The sequence below is a fragment of the Thunnus albacares genome, chromosome 14, assembly GCF_914725855.1.
Source record: "Thunnus albacares chromosome 14, fThuAlb1.1, whole genome shotgun sequence".
Classification (NCBI taxonomy): domain Eukaryota; kingdom Metazoa; phylum Chordata; class Actinopteri; order Scombriformes; family Scombridae; genus Thunnus; species Thunnus albacares.
Genome location: NC_058119.1, coordinates 31,005,001 through 31,023,953, shown reverse-complemented (window position 1 = coordinate 31,023,953; position 18,953 = coordinate 31,005,001). Strand labels below are relative to the sequence as shown.

The 18,953-nt window shown below is 38.6% G+C and overlaps 1 protein-coding gene and 1 long non-coding RNA gene across 2 annotated transcripts in view; both read left to right on the top strand.

Annotated features, from left to right (window-relative positions):
- The first annotated feature begins 5,565 nt into the window (after nt 1-5,565).
- LOC122996685 lies at nt 5,566-10,772 on the top strand. The gene is made up of 3 exons (XR_006407058.1): nt 5,566-5,597; nt 8,450-8,568; nt 10,666-10,772. It is a non-coding gene; the product is annotated as an uncharacterized LOC122996685 (long non-coding RNA).
- Nucleotides 10,773-10,779: 7 nt separating this feature from the next.
- Nucleotides 10,780-18,953, top strand: part of LOC122996671 (NACHT, LRR and PYD domains-containing protein 12-like) — an 18,596-nt gene continuing 10,422 nt past the window's right edge. Inside the window, exons 1-5 of the mRNA XM_044372275.1 lie at nt 10,780-10,948; nt 12,307-12,369; nt 13,224-14,754; nt 14,830-15,090; nt 17,410-17,586. Coding sequence (XP_044228210.1) covers nt 10,813-10,948; nt 12,307-12,369; nt 13,224-14,754; nt 14,830-15,090; nt 17,410-17,586 — 2,168 coding nt within the window. The 5' untranslated portion in view covers nt 10,780-10,812. The remainder of the gene's footprint in view (nt 10,949-12,306; nt 12,370-13,223; nt 14,755-14,829; nt 15,091-17,409; nt 17,587-18,953) is intronic.

Below are 18,953 nucleotides of genomic sequence, written 5' to 3'. Positions count from 1 at the left end.
CTACAGTTTAGAGGTACTTGTACTTTACTTGAGTATTTCCATGTGATGCTACTTTCTACATTTCAGAGGGAAATATTGTACTTTCTACTCCACTACATTTATTTGACAGCTTTAGTTACTTTTCAGATGAAGATTTGACACAATGGATAATATAACAAGCTTTTAAAATACAACACATTGTTAAAGATGAAACCAGTGGTTTCCAACCTTTTTGTCTTTTGACGTCTTACAAAAAGCAGTGTGTAGTCGGGGTCACATTTCACATGTCTATGAGTTGTTAACAGCTCCACCAAATAGTGATTTTTCCCTCTAAACTTCTCACATGCTTTCATTTCAATAAATGTTCAAATGATCCAATATTTCAGCAAAAATCAAAGATTAGAGAAAAAGTCCAAAAGCTGTTCCCAAAAGGGAGGCGAGTCCCCACATGTGTCTGTTTAAACAGATTTATGTCCTCACAACATGAGTTAATACCTGGTACACACACACACACACACACACACACACACAAACTTTTCACAAAGCTCTTAAATTAAATTCAACACTCGCACTTTAAGCTGTAAGTGATTCTAGAAGCTCAGAGCGACTTTAAATGGTGACAAGCAAAACTGCTCTATGATTACTGCCTCACCTATTTGTACCTATTTGTACCTATTTGTACCTTACCCATACTCCACATACGACCTACTGCAAAAAAAGAGAATTACCACAGCTGGACACATAGTACTTCACAATACAACAATGGCTCTAGAAAACACACACACACACACACACACACGCTCACAAAGTGAAAGTATTCAGTCAGACTCCATTTTAAAGTCACAGAGCAGAAGGAGGAAACAGTCTGAGGCAGGGTGAGTGTTACAGCCTTAGTTTTTTATCAATAATATATTGCTTATGTTTGTAAATTGTTTTATGCTGCTTTCTTAAAAGATGTTCAGCGCTACGCATATCCGACCATAAATCACCCAACTCCTTATTGCAGCAGGGTTTATTTTGTTTTGATTTTCTAAATTGAAGTTTACCGGTATCCACATTATCATTCAGCTCTGATCGTATTAATATACAAAACTCATCGTACCATTTATCCAACTCATCTTGCGTTTTGTTAAAAGTTTGTAATCTCTCAATAAGTTTCAGCATAGCCGTACGTCCTACATCTGACTTTAAAAAAGTATCAGACACTGTTCCTTTCACTCGCTTTTTAATTTGTTTAGCTGGAGCAGATACTTCTTGAGACTGGGACGTTTTATAACCAGCATTAAACTTCATCCACAGCAATGAGTGATCTGGTAATCGACAATAATCTCTGATCAAATTAACTACAGCTCTATCCTCTACCACCTGCGAAACAAGCAATACCTTCAATTCTAGGCAGTTTTCTAGATATTCAGATGGAGCTACAATGTAATCGACCACAGCTTTACCCTTTGGAGCCACTGATGTAAAGTCATCACATAAAGTATTGAGCCTTCCATTAAGTGCACACATTCTGGAATCTCTTAAAAACTCCAGAAAGGTTTCTCTGTGTTTATTAACATAATCATCAATTGCAACTTGCCGGGGGATTGAATCAATAGAAGGGATAAAATCTTCCATATTACCAATTCTAGCATTTCAATCCCTGCATATATAGATTACATCCACTTCAGAAAACTGACAGATCTGACTTAACAACTGACAAAAAAAGATGATGCATCTCGTCCTCATGGAGAATCCTCAGGTGGAAGGTAACAGGAGAATATAATAAAACAATGAAAGGTTTTCAATCAACGTTTTCAATCATTTCAATCTTATATTCTTGAAATAAACTACATCTTACTAACAGCCCTACTCCGTATGAACCAGTACATATTTATATGTGCAATAAAATCTGTTTTTGCCCTTTGCTCATGTCAGTTATGACAATCATTTTTTATGCCCCCTGTTGTTACCATGAACTTATAGAGCAAGTAGTCTGTAACTATTACCTGCATACCTTATTATTGTGTAATTAAAGATATACTATGTATATTATTACATTACTGTATCGTTATTTTTTCATCCTTGGGTGACAATACAAGCCTTCCATAGCTGTGCACTTGAGACAGGTAAGTTTGCCTGTTATGAGCTGCTGCAGTGCTGGACCAACATGGCTGCTAGGAGCTCAAGTATAGACCCATTTCTCCACTTGTTCTTATTCAAATTCATACAATGAAGTAGAAGATATATAAATCTCTGGAGTGAGGGTGAAACTTGCCTGCCAAACACACAAGCATAAAAAATGATTGTCATAACTGCCATGAGCAGCAAAAACATTAGATTTTATTGCACATATAGATTATGAAGGACCACAAGGGTCACGGAAATAGTAGTAAAGCATTTCATTAATTAATAACTAATTATACAATTTAAAAGGGATTTACAAAAGCAACTTGGAAATAGTCAATAAAGTTTGTGATTGGTTCTAATCATCAATTAGACAGTTGGGGAGAACGGGGGTAACATGAGCCACCTTTTACATTTGATGATTTTACTGCAAAATAAAAGTATATTGTTTCATTAATAGTTACTATATATACCCATAGTAAGTATTTGGTGGTCATATTATTTAAACTGGTCTGAACTGGCAGCCATCATGGGCTACTCACAGTCTCCTGTCTTCTGATTATGATTGATTTAAAGATCCAACATCTTAGAGTAGACTTAGACAGTATCATTGTGAATGTCTGGCTTGGACGTTTCCACTTTATCACCAAAACACCTGAAAGTGGGAGGACAAAAAGTCTCACTGTCCCCCGTATTCTGGCACCAGTGCATTTAATGATGTTTAACATTTCCACACATATTAAGGTGTGTCAAAGACAGTGATGGAAAGTAACTAAGTACATTTCCTCAAATACTGAACTCAGGTACAGTTTTAAGGTACTTGTACTTTATGCTTGCTGACACACACACACACACACACACACACACACACACACACACACACGCAACTTCCAGTAAAGAAGAAGGGGGAGGAGTTAACAGGTAGGCAGTAAAGGTGAAAGTCCGTACAGACTCCATTTTAAAGTCGACAGAGCAGAAGGAGGAAACAGTCTGAGGCAGGGTGAGTGTTAATATTAGAGATTAATTATTGATCAACCTGCTGATTATTTTACTGATTAATTGTTTAGTTGATTAAACTGTGAGATCACAGTGTCGACGTCTTCGGTTTCTGCGTCCTCACAGTGATGTAACGTGACTCACTGCTGCAGTTAAAATAGAGAGAAGTCACAGTTAAGAACCACACAGATGTTTATCTGAAGTCTGTTTGTTGGATTTAAACCAGAGTCAAAGTTTATCTTTGTGACATGGTTGTAGTTAAAGTCATGTAAACTAATAAGAAGCTACTAAGTTGAGAGGAAGGACTGGGTTTATTATACTGTGTATGTGTGTGTGTCTCCAGTGTTACTGGTTTACCTCTCACACTCCAGAAGATGAGGAAGGAGCAGAGTCTCCGATATCTGACTGGTCTAAAGTTGATCCTCCAGACTTCAGTAATGAACCTGGACCCTCAGACACAAAGTAAGAGACTGTTTCTACTGTAAACTGACCTGAAGATGATTCAGTGTTGAAATGTCATTTAAAAACAAACCCACACTCTACTACAACCATCTCCATCAGTTATTAGTGAAAGTCTGAAGATCTTCTGCAGCAGGTTTAGTCGTCTAAATATAAAGTGGCAGCTGATGTGTTTAACAAAGCTGCAGCTCATAAAATGTCTGTAAATGATACAAACTACATGCAGGCATCAGACTCTACAAACACATTGTGAGTTTACAGGAGATAAATGTTCAGGATGTGTCTCATATTCATTCACAGAGTTTACACATGTAGAAGTTCAAATCTCTTTGCTCTCACATGTTTTCAGCTGTAGATAAAAAGAAGCACAGACCACATATTCATGGTGTGTACATTTTTTTTTTTTTTTGGTATTTAAACATTTGTTTGTGAAAATGCTGTAAAGGTGTGATGTCACCTGAAATGATGAAGGCTTTAAGGTGGTTCAGCATTAACAGTTAGAAACAAAAGGTCCAGTTCTGACACAAACACCTAACGGTGTTGGGGAGTAGTTAACTACATGTAGTTCAATTACTAGTTTAACTACAATCTGCAGTAGTTGGGTGGTAGTTTAACTATTTCAGTAGTTAACTACTATGGTTCATGTAGTTTAGGTAGTTAATTACAAAACACATATTCATAGTATTCTCATGATGTTTTTTGCTGTACAATATGGCACAAAGCCACAGCTCATTGGACACAGTCTGTCATAGCAATCACCTGCTATTTGATTAAAATCACCTGTAGTTTGTGACCAAGATGTCCGTATGAACCAGTACATATTTATATGTGCAATAAAATCTGTTTTTGCCCTTTGCTCATGTCAGTTATGACGATCATTTTTTATGCCCCCTGTTGTTACCATGAACTTATAGAGTAACTAGTCTGTAACTATTACCTGCATACCTTATTATTGTGTAATTAAAGATATACTATGTATATTATTACATTACTGTATCGTTATTTTTTCATCCTCGGGTGACAATACAAGCCTTCCATAGCTGTGCACTTGAGAGAGGTAAGTTTGCCTGTTATGAGCTGCTGCAGTGCTGGACCAACATGGCTGCTAGGAGCTCAAGTATAGACCCATTTCTCCACTTGTTCTTATTCAAATTCATACAATGAAGTAGAAGATATATAAATCTCTGGAGTGAGGGTGAAACTTGCCTGCCAAACACACAAGCATAAAAAATGATTGTCATAACTGCCATGAGCAGCAAAAACATTAGATTTTATTGCACATATAGATTATGAAGGACCACAAGGGTCACGGAAATAGTAGTAAAGCATTTCATTAATTAATAACTAATTATACAATTTAAAAGGGATTTACAAAAGCAACTTGGAAATAGTCAATAAAGTTTGTGATTGGTTCTAATCATCAATTAGACAGTCGGGGAGAACGGGGTAACATGAGCCACCTTTTACATTTGATGATTTTACTGCAAAATAAAAGTATATTGTTTCATTAATAGTTACTATATATACCCATAGTAAGTATTTGGTGGTCATATTATTTAAACTGGTCTGAACTGGCAGCCATCATGGGCTACTCACAGTCTCCTGTCTTCTGATTATGATTGATTTAAAGATCCAACATCTTAGAGTAGACTTAGACAGTATCATTGTGAATGTCTGGCTTGGACGTTTCCACTTTATCACCAAAACACCTGAAAGTGGGAGGACAAAAAGTCTCACTGTCCCCCGTATTCTGGCACCAGTGCATTTAATGATGTTTAACATTTCCACACATATTAAGGTGTGTCAAAGACAGTGATGGAAAGTAACTAAGTACATTTCCTCAAATACTGAACTCAGGTACAGTTTTAAGGTACTTGTACTTTATGCTTGCTGACACACACACACACACACACACACACACACACACACACACACATGCAACTTCCAGTAAAGAAGAAGGGGGAGGAGTTAACAGGTAGGCAGTAAAGGTGAAAGTCCGTACAGACTCCATTTTAAAGTCGACAGAGCAGAAGGAGGAAACAGTCTGAGGCAGGGTGAGTGTTAATATTAGAGATTAATTATTGATCAACCTGCTGATTATTTTACTGATTAATTGTTTAGTTGATTAAACTGTGAGATCACAGTGTCGACGTCTTCGGTTTCTGCGTCCTCACAGTGATGTAACGTGACTCACTGCTGCAGTTAAAATAGAGAGAAGTCACAGTTAAGAACCACACAGATGTTTATCTGAAGTCTGTTTGTTGGATTTAAACCAGAGTCAAAGTTTATCTTTGTGACATGGTTGTAGTTAAAGTCATGTAAACTAATAAGAAGCTACTAAGTTGAGAGGAAGGACTGGGTTTATTATACTGTGTATGTGTGTGTGTCTCCAGTGTTACTGGTTTACCTCTCACACTCCAGAAGATGAGGAAGGAGCAGAGTCTCCGATATCTGACTGGTCTAAAGTTGATCCTCCAGACTTCAGTAATGAACCTGGACCCTCAGACACAAAGTAAGAGACTGTTTCTACTGTAAACTGACCTGAAGATGATTCAGTGTTGAAATGTCATTTAAAAACAAACCCACACTCTACTACAACCATCTCCATCAGTTATTAGTGAAAGTCTGAAGATCTTCTGCAGCAGGTTTAGTCATCTAAATATAAAGTGGCAGCTGATGTGTTTAACAAAGCTGCAGCTCATAAAATGTCTGTAAATGATACAAACTACATGCAGGCATCAGACTCTACAAACACATTGTGAGTTTACAGGAGATAAATGTTCAGGATGTGTCTCATATTCATTCACAGAGTTTACACATGTAGAAGTTCAAATCTCTTTGCTCTCACATGTTTTCAGCTGTAGATAAAAAGAAGCACAGACCACATATTCATGGTGTGTACATTTTTTTTTTTTTTTGGTATTTAAACATTTGTTTGTGAAAATGCTGTAAAGGTGTGATGTCACCTGAAATGATGAAGGCTTTAAGGTGGTTCAGCATTAACAGTTAGAAACAAAAGGTCCAGTTCTGACACAAACACCTAACGGTGTTGGGGAGTAGTTAACTACATGTAGTTCAATTACTAGTTTAACTACAATCTGCAGTAGTTGGGTGGTAGTTTAACTATTTCAGTAGTTAACTACTATGGTTCATGTAGTTTAGGTAGTTAATTACAAAACACATATTCATAGTATTCTCATGATGTTTTTTGCTGTACAATATGGCACAAAGCCACAGCTCATTGGACACAGTCTGTCATAGCAATCACCTGCTATTTGATTAAAATCACCTGTAGTTTGTGACCAAGATGTCCGTATGAACCAGTACATATTTATATGTGCAATAAAATCTGTTTTTGCCCTTTGCTCATGTCAGTTATGACGATCATTTTTTATGCCCCCTGTTGTTACCATGAACTTATAGAGCAACTAGTCTGTAACTATTACCTGCATACCTTATTATTATGTAATTAAAGATATACTATGTATATTATTACATTACTGTATCGTTATTTTTTCATCCTCGGGTGACAATACAAGCCTTCCATAGCTGTGCACTTGAGAGAGGTAAGTTTGCCTGTTATGAGCTGCTGCAGTGCTGGACCAACATGGCTGCTAGGAGCTCAAGTATAGACCCATTTCTCCACTTGTTCTTATTCAAATTCATACAATGAAGTAGAAGATATATAAATCTCTGGAGTGAGGGTGAAACTTGCCTGCCAAACACACAAGCATAAAAAATGATTGTCATAACTGCCATGAGCAGCAAAAACATTAGATTTTATTGCACATATAGATTATGAAGGACCACAAGGGTCACGGAAATAGTAGTAAAGCATTTCATTAATTAATAACTAATTATACAATTTAAAAGGGATTTACAAAAGCAACTTGGAAATAGTCAATAAAGTTTGTGATTGGTTCTAATCATCAATTAGACAGTCGGGGAGAACGGGGTAACATGAGCCACCTTTTACATTTGATGATTTTACTGCAAAATAAAAGTATATTGTTTCATTAATAGTTACTATATATACCCATAGTAAGTATTTGGTGGTCATATTATTTAAACTGGTCTGAACTGGCAGCCATCATGGGCTACTCACAGTCTCCTGTCTTCTGATTATGATTGATTTAAAGATCCAACATCTTAGAGTAGACTTAGACAGTATCATTGTGAATGTCTGGCTTGGACGTTTCCACTTTATCACCAAAACACCTGAAAGTGGGAGGACAAAAAGTCTCACTGTCCCCCGTATTCTGGCACCAGTGCATTTAATGATGTTTAACATTTCCACACATATTAAGGTGTGTCAAAGACAGTGATGGAAAGTAACTAAGTACATTTCCTCAAATACTGAACTCAGGTACAGTTTTAAGGTACTTGTACTTTATGCTTGCTGACACACACACACACACACACACACACACACACACACACACACACACACGCAACTTCCAGTAAAGAAGAAGGGGGAGGAGTTAACAGGTAGGCAGTAAAGGTGAAAGTCCGTACAGACTCCATTTTAAAGTCGACAGAGCAGAAGGAGGAAACAGTCTGAGGCAGGGTGAGTGTTAATATTAGAGATTAATTATTGATCAACCTGCTGATTATTTTACTGATTAATCGTTTAGTTGATTAAACTGTGAGATCACAGTGTCGACGTCTTCGGTTTCTGCGTCCTCACAGTGATGTAACGTGACTCACTGCTGCAGTTAAAATAGAGAGAAGTCACAGTTAAGAACCACACAGATGTTTATCTGAAGTCTGTTTGTTGGATTTAAACCAGAGTCAAAGTTTATCTTTGTGACATGGTTGTAGTTAAAGTCATGTAAACTAATAAGAAGCTACTAAGTTGAGAGGAAGGACTGGGTTTATTATACTGTGTATGTGTGTGTGTCTCCAGTGTTACTGGTTTACCTCTCAGACTCCAGAAGATGAGGACGGAGCAGAGTCTCTGATATCTGACTGGTCTAAAGTTGATCCTCCAGACTTCAGTAATGAACCTGGACCCTCAGACACAAAGTAAGAGACTGTTTCTACTGTAAACTGACCTGAAGATGATTCAGTGTTGAAATGTCATTTAAAAACAAACCCACACTCTACTACAACCATCTCCATCAGTTATTAGTGAGAGTCTGAAGATCTTCTGCAGCAGGTTTAGTCGTCTAAATATAAAGTGGCAGCTGATGTGTTTAACAAAGCTGCAGCTCATAAAATGCCTGTAAATGATACAAACTACATGCAGGCATCAGACTCTACAAACACATTGTGAGTTTACAGGAGATAAATGTTCAGGATGTGTCTCATATTCATTCACAGAGTTTACACATGTAGAAGTTCAAATCTCTTTGCTCTCACATGTTTTCAGCTGTAGATAAAAAGAAGCACAGACCACATATTCATAGTGTGTACATTGTTTTTTTTGTATTTAAACATTTGTTTGTGAAAATGCTGTAAAGGCACGATGTCACCTGAAATGATGAAGGCTTTAAGGTGGTTCAGCATTAACAGTTAGAAACAAAAGGTCCAGTTCTGACACAAACACCTAACAGTGTTGGAGAGTAGTTAACTACATGTAGTTCAATTACTAGTTAACTACAATCTGCAGTAGTTGGGTGGTAGTTTAACTATTTCAGTAGTTAACTACTATGGTTCATGTAGTTTAGGTAGTTAATTACAAACCACATATTCATAGTATTCTCATGATGTTTTTTGCTGTACAATATGGCACAAAGCCACAGCTCATTGGACACAGTCTGTCATAGCAATCACCTGCTATTTGATTAAAATCACCTGTAGTTTGTGACCAAGATGTCTGTAATTGAATAGTATGAAATTCCTTGGAAATTTAGCATTTTCCTGATTCCACCTCAACAATTGCTCCCAATCGTCTCCTTAAAACACATCCTCAGGCTGCCTAAGTGAGGATTGGCCTGCCCTGGTCCCTAAATCAAACACACCTACACTTTACTCAGTGTCAGTTCAGTTATACCTCTGTGTAACAATATGAGATTACAGACTCAGATTGTGATCATTTCCTGTGATGTAGTTTGGATGTAGTTGAACTACTTTTTGAAAGTAGTTTTAGTTTGACAAGCTGAGTGTTTCTGACAGCAGTTAAAATGTAGTTGAACTATTTTCATGGTGAAGTATTAGTTTGGTAAACTAGAGTTTTAAAGTAGTTTCCCCAACACTGACACCTAAACTGTGTTTCTAGAACAGAAAATGTTCCAAAAGGTGTTGAGCTCTGAAAACTCCTCATACAATCATCAAACTCACAGACTGAACCTGCAGAGATTGTTGATCTTCTCTGGTGTCACAAAGAGCTCAAAGAGAAATAACTTACTATCAGCATCATTAGGACTAGAACGTGATTTATCATAACTAGAGACAGACAGGGAGGATGAAACAGGATGAAAAAGTGTGATATTACAGGAGGATAGTCACTGTGTTTCACTTTTTATTGTTGAACCGCTGAGCTAACAGATCACTTATAAGATCACTTCATTGACAGTTTTGCGTTCAGCAGGTGGATTTAACAGTAGTTTAATTTTAATTTATGACTAAATCACATATGTACCATACTATTAAAAATCCAGTGGTTTGTCCTTTTTGCTTTCACAGAATAAAAAACATACAGAGTTCACTTTGAGACTAGACCCTCGTTTTCAGGCGCTGTCGGTTGACAGCTTCCACACCAGCGTTAATGAACCAACCAACGCACGTAAACACACCAGAGTTCACTGAACCACAACAAACAGGTGAGTTGTGACAGCAGAAGACTAACTGGACCTTGTGGTGAGATTTTTTTGTCAACTAATGTTTAAGGTTGAACTTTTATTCTCAACATTTAAGCCAGAAAATGTCAATTTTAACACGTACATTTCCATGACAACTGAGAAAACTCAATCCGATAGAAAGCTCCAGAACAGCTACTGAGTAGACGTGTGGTGAGACGTTTTTACTGAAGATCCTCTTGAGTCTTTCTGACACACGACTGCGGCCAAACTGGCCTTTTTGTCAAACCAGTCAGATCCAGTAGAAACACAGAATGAGTTTCTACTGGCAGACAGACAGAAACACAACTGTTCTCTTATCAATGTTCTCTGATTTTACCAGAGAGCCAAGATGACGGAGAAGGACCTTCTAAACATTCTGGAGGATTTAAATGATGATGATTTCAAGATGTTCAAGTGGCACCTGAAGAAGTATGAGAAGGTGGGCGACATCCCACCCATCAAAGAGAACAAGCTGTCGAAAGCAGATATGCCAGACACAGTGGATCTGATGGTGCAGAATTATAAACTTTCTGAAGCTGTGGAAGTGATCAAGAATATTTTAAAGAACATCGGCAGGAACGATCTGGTGGAGAAGTTGACAAACATCAGCTCAGGAGCAGAAGGTCAGTCAGAAAACAGAAACAACAGAAACAACCTGTTTCTTTATATTTTTCATAATTTTAGAAACAGTACAGACAGTATTTGGATAGTTCCACATTTTTTTTTAGTTCGTCAGGCTCTGTGCTTCAGCACATTCAATATAAAATAAAATAATTGAAACTACATTAAAGTCTCAGCTTTAGTTTGACTAGGTTTATGTCAACATAGAAAGAACTGTGTGGGAGATATAGACCTTTTAACACATAGTGCCTTAATTGCATGAGTTCAACAGTAATGGGACAGATACACATGAAGTCAGACTAAAGGATCATATGACAATTCAGATATAACTATGCAAACCGATGCCCTGGTGATATCACCTCCACTGACCAACAAATACTGGCGGTTCTGAGACATACAGTACTTCCTGGAAGCTGGTTTCACACTAATTTGGGGGGTCGTCACTGGATTATTGAAAGATTGTGGGTCTAACTGTGGAGAACATGAATGAACTCTTGTCAGGTGGGCAGTGACGTAACTCTGACGGGTGGTCCTACAGAGTAACCGTTACTGGTTACTGTAATGGGGAACCTGATTTCCTCAGGTAGATTTCTGCTGGAGAAAGTCAATTTCCAGGCCCGGACTGGCAACTCGGAGCACCAGGACTTTTCCCGGTGGCCTGGACTGCTAAATGGCCTGCCAGAGAGAGAGAGAGAGAAGGAGAGAGAGACAGAGACAGGGAGAGAGAGAGAGAGAGAGAGAGAGATAGAGAGAGAGAGAGAGAGGTTTCGTTTGGCAGTAAATACATTTAGAGGCTAAATGACTGAGCAGCAAGATGGACGGCGCTTGCAGGAGATGCAGCTAAATGCCGCCATGTTAGTCAGTAAATAAACAAGCTAGCTAGCTAACATTTACTAGCTAGCTAACATTTACTAGCTAGCTAACGTAGCTAATGTTACCGATGCGTCATCATGGTCTCCTGTCAATGTTAAAGCTGCCAAGAAACTGGACGATCAATAATAAAAGTGGTTGTTCCCTTTATAATTTCCTCAAAAACATTGATGGCATAATTGGCATATCTAGTCTAGTTAATGTGGTCGATATTATTTGAAAATTAATGCATTTTGGTGAAAATCAGTCAGTGAGTTCATACTTTGAGCTCACAACATCTTCTGTCACTATTCAGGCTGCTGTAATTAGTTGAAACTTAAAGATCTGTGTTATTTAATGTTTGTGTTGGTTAAAGGGCTTTTTTAACCTATGATGGGTAACTGTTAGTGTATATCAGTAAACTGAGGAGGGTATTGTGCAGTTGTTAACTGTATTATATTGGTACATTAAAGATATGCTGTGCTGTGCTTTTGCTTTTTGCTTTTTGAAGGTGGAGAGAGTAGCACTGGTGCCACAGTAGTGCAGAAGCCCACTACTTCAGAGCAACCTGCAGGTACAAGACATTTTCTATTTGTTAGTATATTAGTTGTTTATTTAGTTATTTACTATTTAATAACTATTGGTCAAAAGTTAGTCCTTGTGTCGTCTCCCTCCTTATTGATATGCACCTTTGGTTTTATTTGAGGTTCATAACAGTACATTATACTAAGCAGATGTTGGCTCATTAGTTTGTTATTCACATGCACTAAAATTCACCAGAATGCAGGAAATCAAGTATTTGTAACTAAAATATTTCTAGTGGGGACCCTCAGACCCTCCGCTTAAAAAGTGTCTTGACTGGGACTATATTTCACACTATATTTCCCAGCCTGAATGATTTTCCCAGTCCGGCCCTGTTAGTTTCTCTGCCATATATGAACATAACATGTACTTAACAAAAGACTGTAGACAGGGAAAGTTAGTTTTACACAGAGATTTATCCTTGTATTTAAAGTCCGACTAAAACTGGATCTAACACAAAGTAACCTCTAGAAGTGTAAATAAGTTGGTTTCCACCACTTTATATTTTACCGTTTGTTGAATTCAGACACATTCATGTTGTGAGAAAAAGTTCTGATTCAGACACACAGAGCAAAACTGAACAAAAAGTCAGGACTAACAACGTCTTCTATCATTAATACAGATAAAATAAGAAAGTCATGCTTTGAGAATAAGGTCAGTGTAGAGGAGAAATCTGATCACTGATTTGTTGCTTGTTCACAGATTTGCAGTAACCAGGTTACTACTGTGCATGTTAACGTGTTCTCCGATAACCCATGTAACCTGGTTTCTCTGAGTAACCTGGTTATGCAAGTGCATGTAAACAAACTGATAGATGTTCAGATCTATATTTTTCTTATCTTTCAGCAGATGGTGGTCTGCAGAAGGTTTTAAATACATATAAGATCACTCTGATAAAGAAATGTCAACATGTGACTGAAGGAACTGATGAAGGAGGAAGTGAAACCCTCCTCAACAGTATCTTCACTGAGCTCTACATCACAGAGGGAAAGAGTGAAGAGGTTAATACCCAACATGAGGTGAGGCAGCTTGAAACAGCTTCCAAGATGAAGACCCACCATGACACTCCAATCAAGTGTCACGACATCTTTAAACCCTTACCTGACAAAAAGAAATACATCAGAGTCGTTCTGACTAACGGTGTCGCTGGCGTTGGAAAAACCTTCTCAGTGCAGAAGTTCACTCTGGACTGGGCAGAGGGCTCGGAAAACCAAGATGTCAGTCTGGTGATTCTGCTTTCGTTTAGGGAGCTGAACTTGATCAAAGATGAGCAGTACAGTCTCCTCATGCTGATCCATGAATTCCATCCAACATTACAGAAGGTCACAGCAGAGAAGCTCGATGACTGGAAAGTTTTGTTCATCTTTGACGGCCTGGATGAAAGCAGACTTTCACTGGATTTCAACAACAGGAAGCTCGTGTCTGATGTCACACAGAAGTCATCAGTCAACGTGCTGTTGACAAACCTCTTCAAGGGGAATCTGCTTCCTTTGGCTCTCGTCTGGATAACTTCCCGACCTGCAGCAGCCAATCAGATCCCTCCTACATGTGTCGACAGGGTAACAGAAGTACGAGGCTTCACTGACGTCCAGAAGGAGAAGTACTTCAGGAGGAGATTTAGTGATGAAGAGCTGTCCAGCAGAATCATCTCACACATCAAGACATCCGGGAGCCTCCACATCATGTGTCTCATCCCGGTCTTCTGCTGGATCACTGCTACAGTTCTGGAGCAGATGTGGACTACAGACCAGAGAGGAGAGCTGCCCAAGACCCTGACTAACCTGTACTCACTCTTCCTGCTGGTTCAGACAAAGAGGAAGAAGCACAAGTATGATGAGGGACATGAGATGAGACCACAGGAACTGATGGAGGCTGACGGGGAAGCTCTTCTGAAGCTGGGGAGGCTGGCGTTTGAACAACTGGAGAAAGGAAACATCATGTTCTACCAGAAAGACCTGGAGCACTGTGGTCTTGATGTCACAGAGGCCTCGGTGTTATCAGGAGTTTGTACAGAGATCTTCAAAAGAGAGAGTGTGATCTTCAAGGAAACAGTCTACTGCTTTGTTCATCTGAGCGTTCAGGAGTTTCTGGCTGCAGTCTACATGTACCACTGTTACACCAGCAGGAAGACAAAGGTACTGGAGGACTTCCTGGGAAAACAACACAGTTACTCATCTCTGGATGACTTCCTGATGGCAGCCATGGAGAAATCTCTCAGAAGTAAAAATGGTCACCTGGACCTGTTTGTTCGTTTCCTTCATGGCCTCTCTCTGGAGTCCAACCAGAGTCTCTTAAGAGGCCTGCTGGGTCAGACAGAGAACAGACCAGAAATCATCCAGAGAATTATCAACAACCTGAAGAAGATGAACACTGAGGACGAGGATGATGATGATAGTGACGACGATGATGATGATGATGATGATGGTGATGGTGATGATGGTGATGACGGTGGTATCTCTCCTGACAGAAGCATCAACATCTTCCACTGTCTGATGGAGATGAACGACCGCTCAGTAGATCAGGAGATCCAAGAGTTCCTGAAGTCAGAGAACAGATCAGAGAAGGAACTCTCTGAGATCCACTGCTCAGCTCTGGCCTACATGCTGCAGATGTCAGAGGAGGTTTTGGATGAGTTGGACCTTGACAAGTACAACACATCATGGGAAGGACGACTGAGACTGATCCCAGCTGTGAGGAACTGCAGAAAGGCTCGGTAAGTCCAGATGTGATTAACATTATAAATCAGTGTAGAGTTAAATTCTTCAAATATAAATTATATAAAATTCTTATTATCGTTAAAATATTTCTCTACTTGTTTATAGCAGAAATAACATGTCAGTTATATTTAGTCACAGATGTTCTTGAGCTGTTTCAAATGTTGTGAGTGCAAATAATGTTGATATTTCAGTTGGTTGTTGTAGGTCATTTCCTCACATGGGAAACATTTTTTGTGGGACATTTATATTAAATTTGGCTACCAGAAATAATTAATAGTTATATTAAGTCAAGTCAAATTTATTTATAGAGCACATTTCATACAGAAAACAACATAATATGCTCCACAAGGGCAAGAGCAATACAATTGTAAAGACATAAGCTTCTCACAGCTTCTTCTGCTTTAGAGCACACAGGGGGCAACAAGGAGACCACTGGCTGATGATCTGAGGCTTCTTGTTGGTTCGTAAGGCACAAGCAGTTCCTTAATATCATTTGAAGCCATTCAGCACCATGTAGACAAGTGGGAGGACTTTAAAATCAATCCCAGCATTTACTGGAAGCCAGTGCAAAGATTTAAGAACAGGTGTGATGTGTTCACTTTTCTTAGTCCTGGTAAAATATGTGCAGCAGCGTTCTGTATAAGCTGCAGTCACTTAACAGTTTTCAGGGAGTCCAGAAAAGAGACCATTGCAATAGTTGAGTCTGCTTGTGACAAATGCATGTACTAGTTTTTCAGTGTCTGAACTTGAGAGAAATACTCTGATTTATGAGATATTTTTGAGGTGATAGAAGGCTGATCTTGTGACATTATTGATGAAAGTTAAGATTTTGTTTTCAAGGGTTCAGTATTGTCAGTAAGATTTGGACGATGGCCGTGATTTCCTCCCGGTTGGTGGTGAGAGCATATAAATAGCCTCCACTGGCTAGTTAGCTACAGTATTGTAGCTCGTCTTCACCCGGTTTCTGCAGGTCCCTTAGCATTAGTTAGCTCCCAAAACTAAAAACAAGCCGGTTGGGCAAGCCTCGGCAGACTGCATTTAAAAGCATTTATTTACAAAGATAACAAAAGGGAGTAAAAACACACAATATGTAATTAACTAAAAGGTACTTTATACAGGTGTGTGTGTGTGTGTGTGTGTGTGTGAGTGTGTGTGTGTGTGTGTGTGTGTGTGTGTGTGTGTGTGTGTGTGTGGAGGAAACAGGCAAAAGCAAAATGGTTGCTTGGATTCAAAATGGCGGTGGACAAAGGAAAACTACAAACAGTATGGCTGACAAAGTGATGTGCTGTGTTTGTAATCGCAGACAAACGTACTATTCATACAAAGTATGACGTCAAATTGAGTATTTAGTGCGTTCCAGCTGCATAGTTTGTGGACTTTGTGTACGTGAGAAATACCCGGATGTAAACTACATTAGCAGGAATTTCTGAGTATGCGGCGTGAGCTTACTGGACGTACTCAACTGCCCCACAATGCATTGCGTCTCTTCAGACTGCACAGTGGAGGAGATGAACCAGGCTAAAAGCTGCAATTTTCACTGTAGGATGGTTAATATGTCACTTTATTAAGTTATAATATTTTTTCAGGTGAGAAAGTAACCATTTAGATTCCCAATATGTGATCAATTTATCCAAATAACATCTGGTTGTAAATCTGTTGTGATGTTTTCGGAGATGTGAGGAGTCGCCCATGAGAGCCGCTAGCCGGGACCAGCCGGTGATCTCAGCTGCTAGCAGCCCGACTCCTGAGATGATCGGCCGGTCAACATGTCATCATGAGAACATGATCCATGAACTGATCTGCAGCTCTTTGCTGATTCACTGCTGGCTCTAATGTCTCTGCAGCATTTTGATATATGATATAATTCCTTTTGGAAGATAAATGTTGGTCTCACAGATGAAATCTAATAATTGTAGCTGCAACACAGTTTGAATGTAAAGCTTCAGGTTTTTACTGGACAGAACAGCAGCGCTGCCTCTGGGGCTCTACAGATTGTCACCATATTTCAATAAACTAAACTAGGAGTGCTCTGGTAGCCTACTGGTTAAGATGCATGTCATATAACCACAATGTCATTTCCTGTTTCTCTCTCTCCTCTTGTTTCCTGTTATCACTCAACTTTGGCTTTCCATTAAAGGAATAAAATGCCCCAGAATTTTTTTTTAATTAAAAAGAGATTAACTTAACCACTGATGTGAAGAGCAAATGTTAATCAAAATAGGGAAAGTCAAACTGTTTCATCATCAAATGTATGAAGTAAATATAAAGTTTCCTCTTTCATGATAACATATGATGTCATATATGTGTCATTACAGACTGTCTGACTGTGAACTCTCAGAGACTCACTGTGAAGTTGTGGTCTCAGCTCTGAAGTCCAACCCCTCCCATCTGAGAGATCTGGATGTGAGCTCGAACGACCTGAACGACGGCTCAAAGATGAAGCTTCTGTGTGCTGGACTGGAGAGTCCAAACTGTAAACTGGAGACTCTGAGGTCAGTTCACTGGCTGTAGCTTTGATAGTTTTTTTTCTATATATTCAATTAGGGCTGGGCGATATGGCCAAAAAATAAAATCTACGATTTTTTCACACCACACCCAATTTATGATTTAAATTTAGTTTTTCTTAAAAACAAACTACAAAAGACAAAGGAATTATTCTTTTTTTTATTTTAACAATAAAAATGATTATCAACAACATTGTATTGAGTTTGCTTATAACAATTTTTTATAGAATTTTTAAAATCTGCCTGTGTAGAAATGAATGTGATATTGTTATGATTTTAGCTTCTAATCATTAAAATGCTGTAATAAAGCAACATGGAAAATCATCACAGAGATACCTTGAGACTCATTGTACAAGAATATGCAGGGGTTTGCTGATAACACTGCTGCTAACAATTTGATTTGATTATTTTATGGAATATGAAGATTGGAATCTATAGCACTGAATGGGCGATTGGTGTTGCTTTGCTATGTGATTATTAAAAACTGCTGTAGTGAAAGAACAATAAAGTAATGACAGATGTATTTATTTCAACAAAGGAAAGTAAGAAAAAAAATAAATTTTCCCGTTTTAAACAACCTTCATGGCCATTTGAGTACAGATTTCATATTTACAAGGTGCACTTTAATGCACCATGAAGTCTGTCGGCGCCTGCTTGCTTTACCGTACAAAGCAATGTAGACATGAAATCGGTGTGACAGCAGTTTTCCAGCCCTTCTTCTCATAGTTTGGGTAAATGATTCCTCTAATGTTTCCTGCTTTTTAGGAGGTGTGTTAGGGCTGCTGCTGTCTTAAGCATCGTCCTAAACCATAAATTCAAATTAATTGATAAAATCGACCAGCTCTATATTCAATTCAAATCCTTCACTGAAGTTTCAAATGTTTGGTTCATACATTTTCAGGATTTGCCTGAGCACAAATCTGTCGAATGTTTTCAGGAATTCAAAATCCACACATATCAAGTATATTTGTGTTTCTTCAGTGTTTCCTTGCTGAGCTGCAGTGGAGGGATCGTAACTCAAAGAGGGAATTTTGTACTAAATAGTCTGTAACTTTGAGTCAGACAAATCAAGTAGGCGTCTACCAGACTGTCAAAGCCTCATATTAGCTTCAGCTGAACTAATGAACTCATTTCCTCCAGTGTAGCTGTGTTAGGAAGAGATCACTTCACAGTCCGTATGGACAGGAGGAATGATTACTGCCACCAATAACATGTTTTAATTACACATACCTACTAAACAGGGTAGGAATTTCACGGGGGCTATGAGGACCATGCCCCTTCAGTTTGGCCTCATGCACCTCAAATAAAACACACTGCCCCAGTTGATTTTGGTGTTTTCTCCTCTGCCTCTTTGC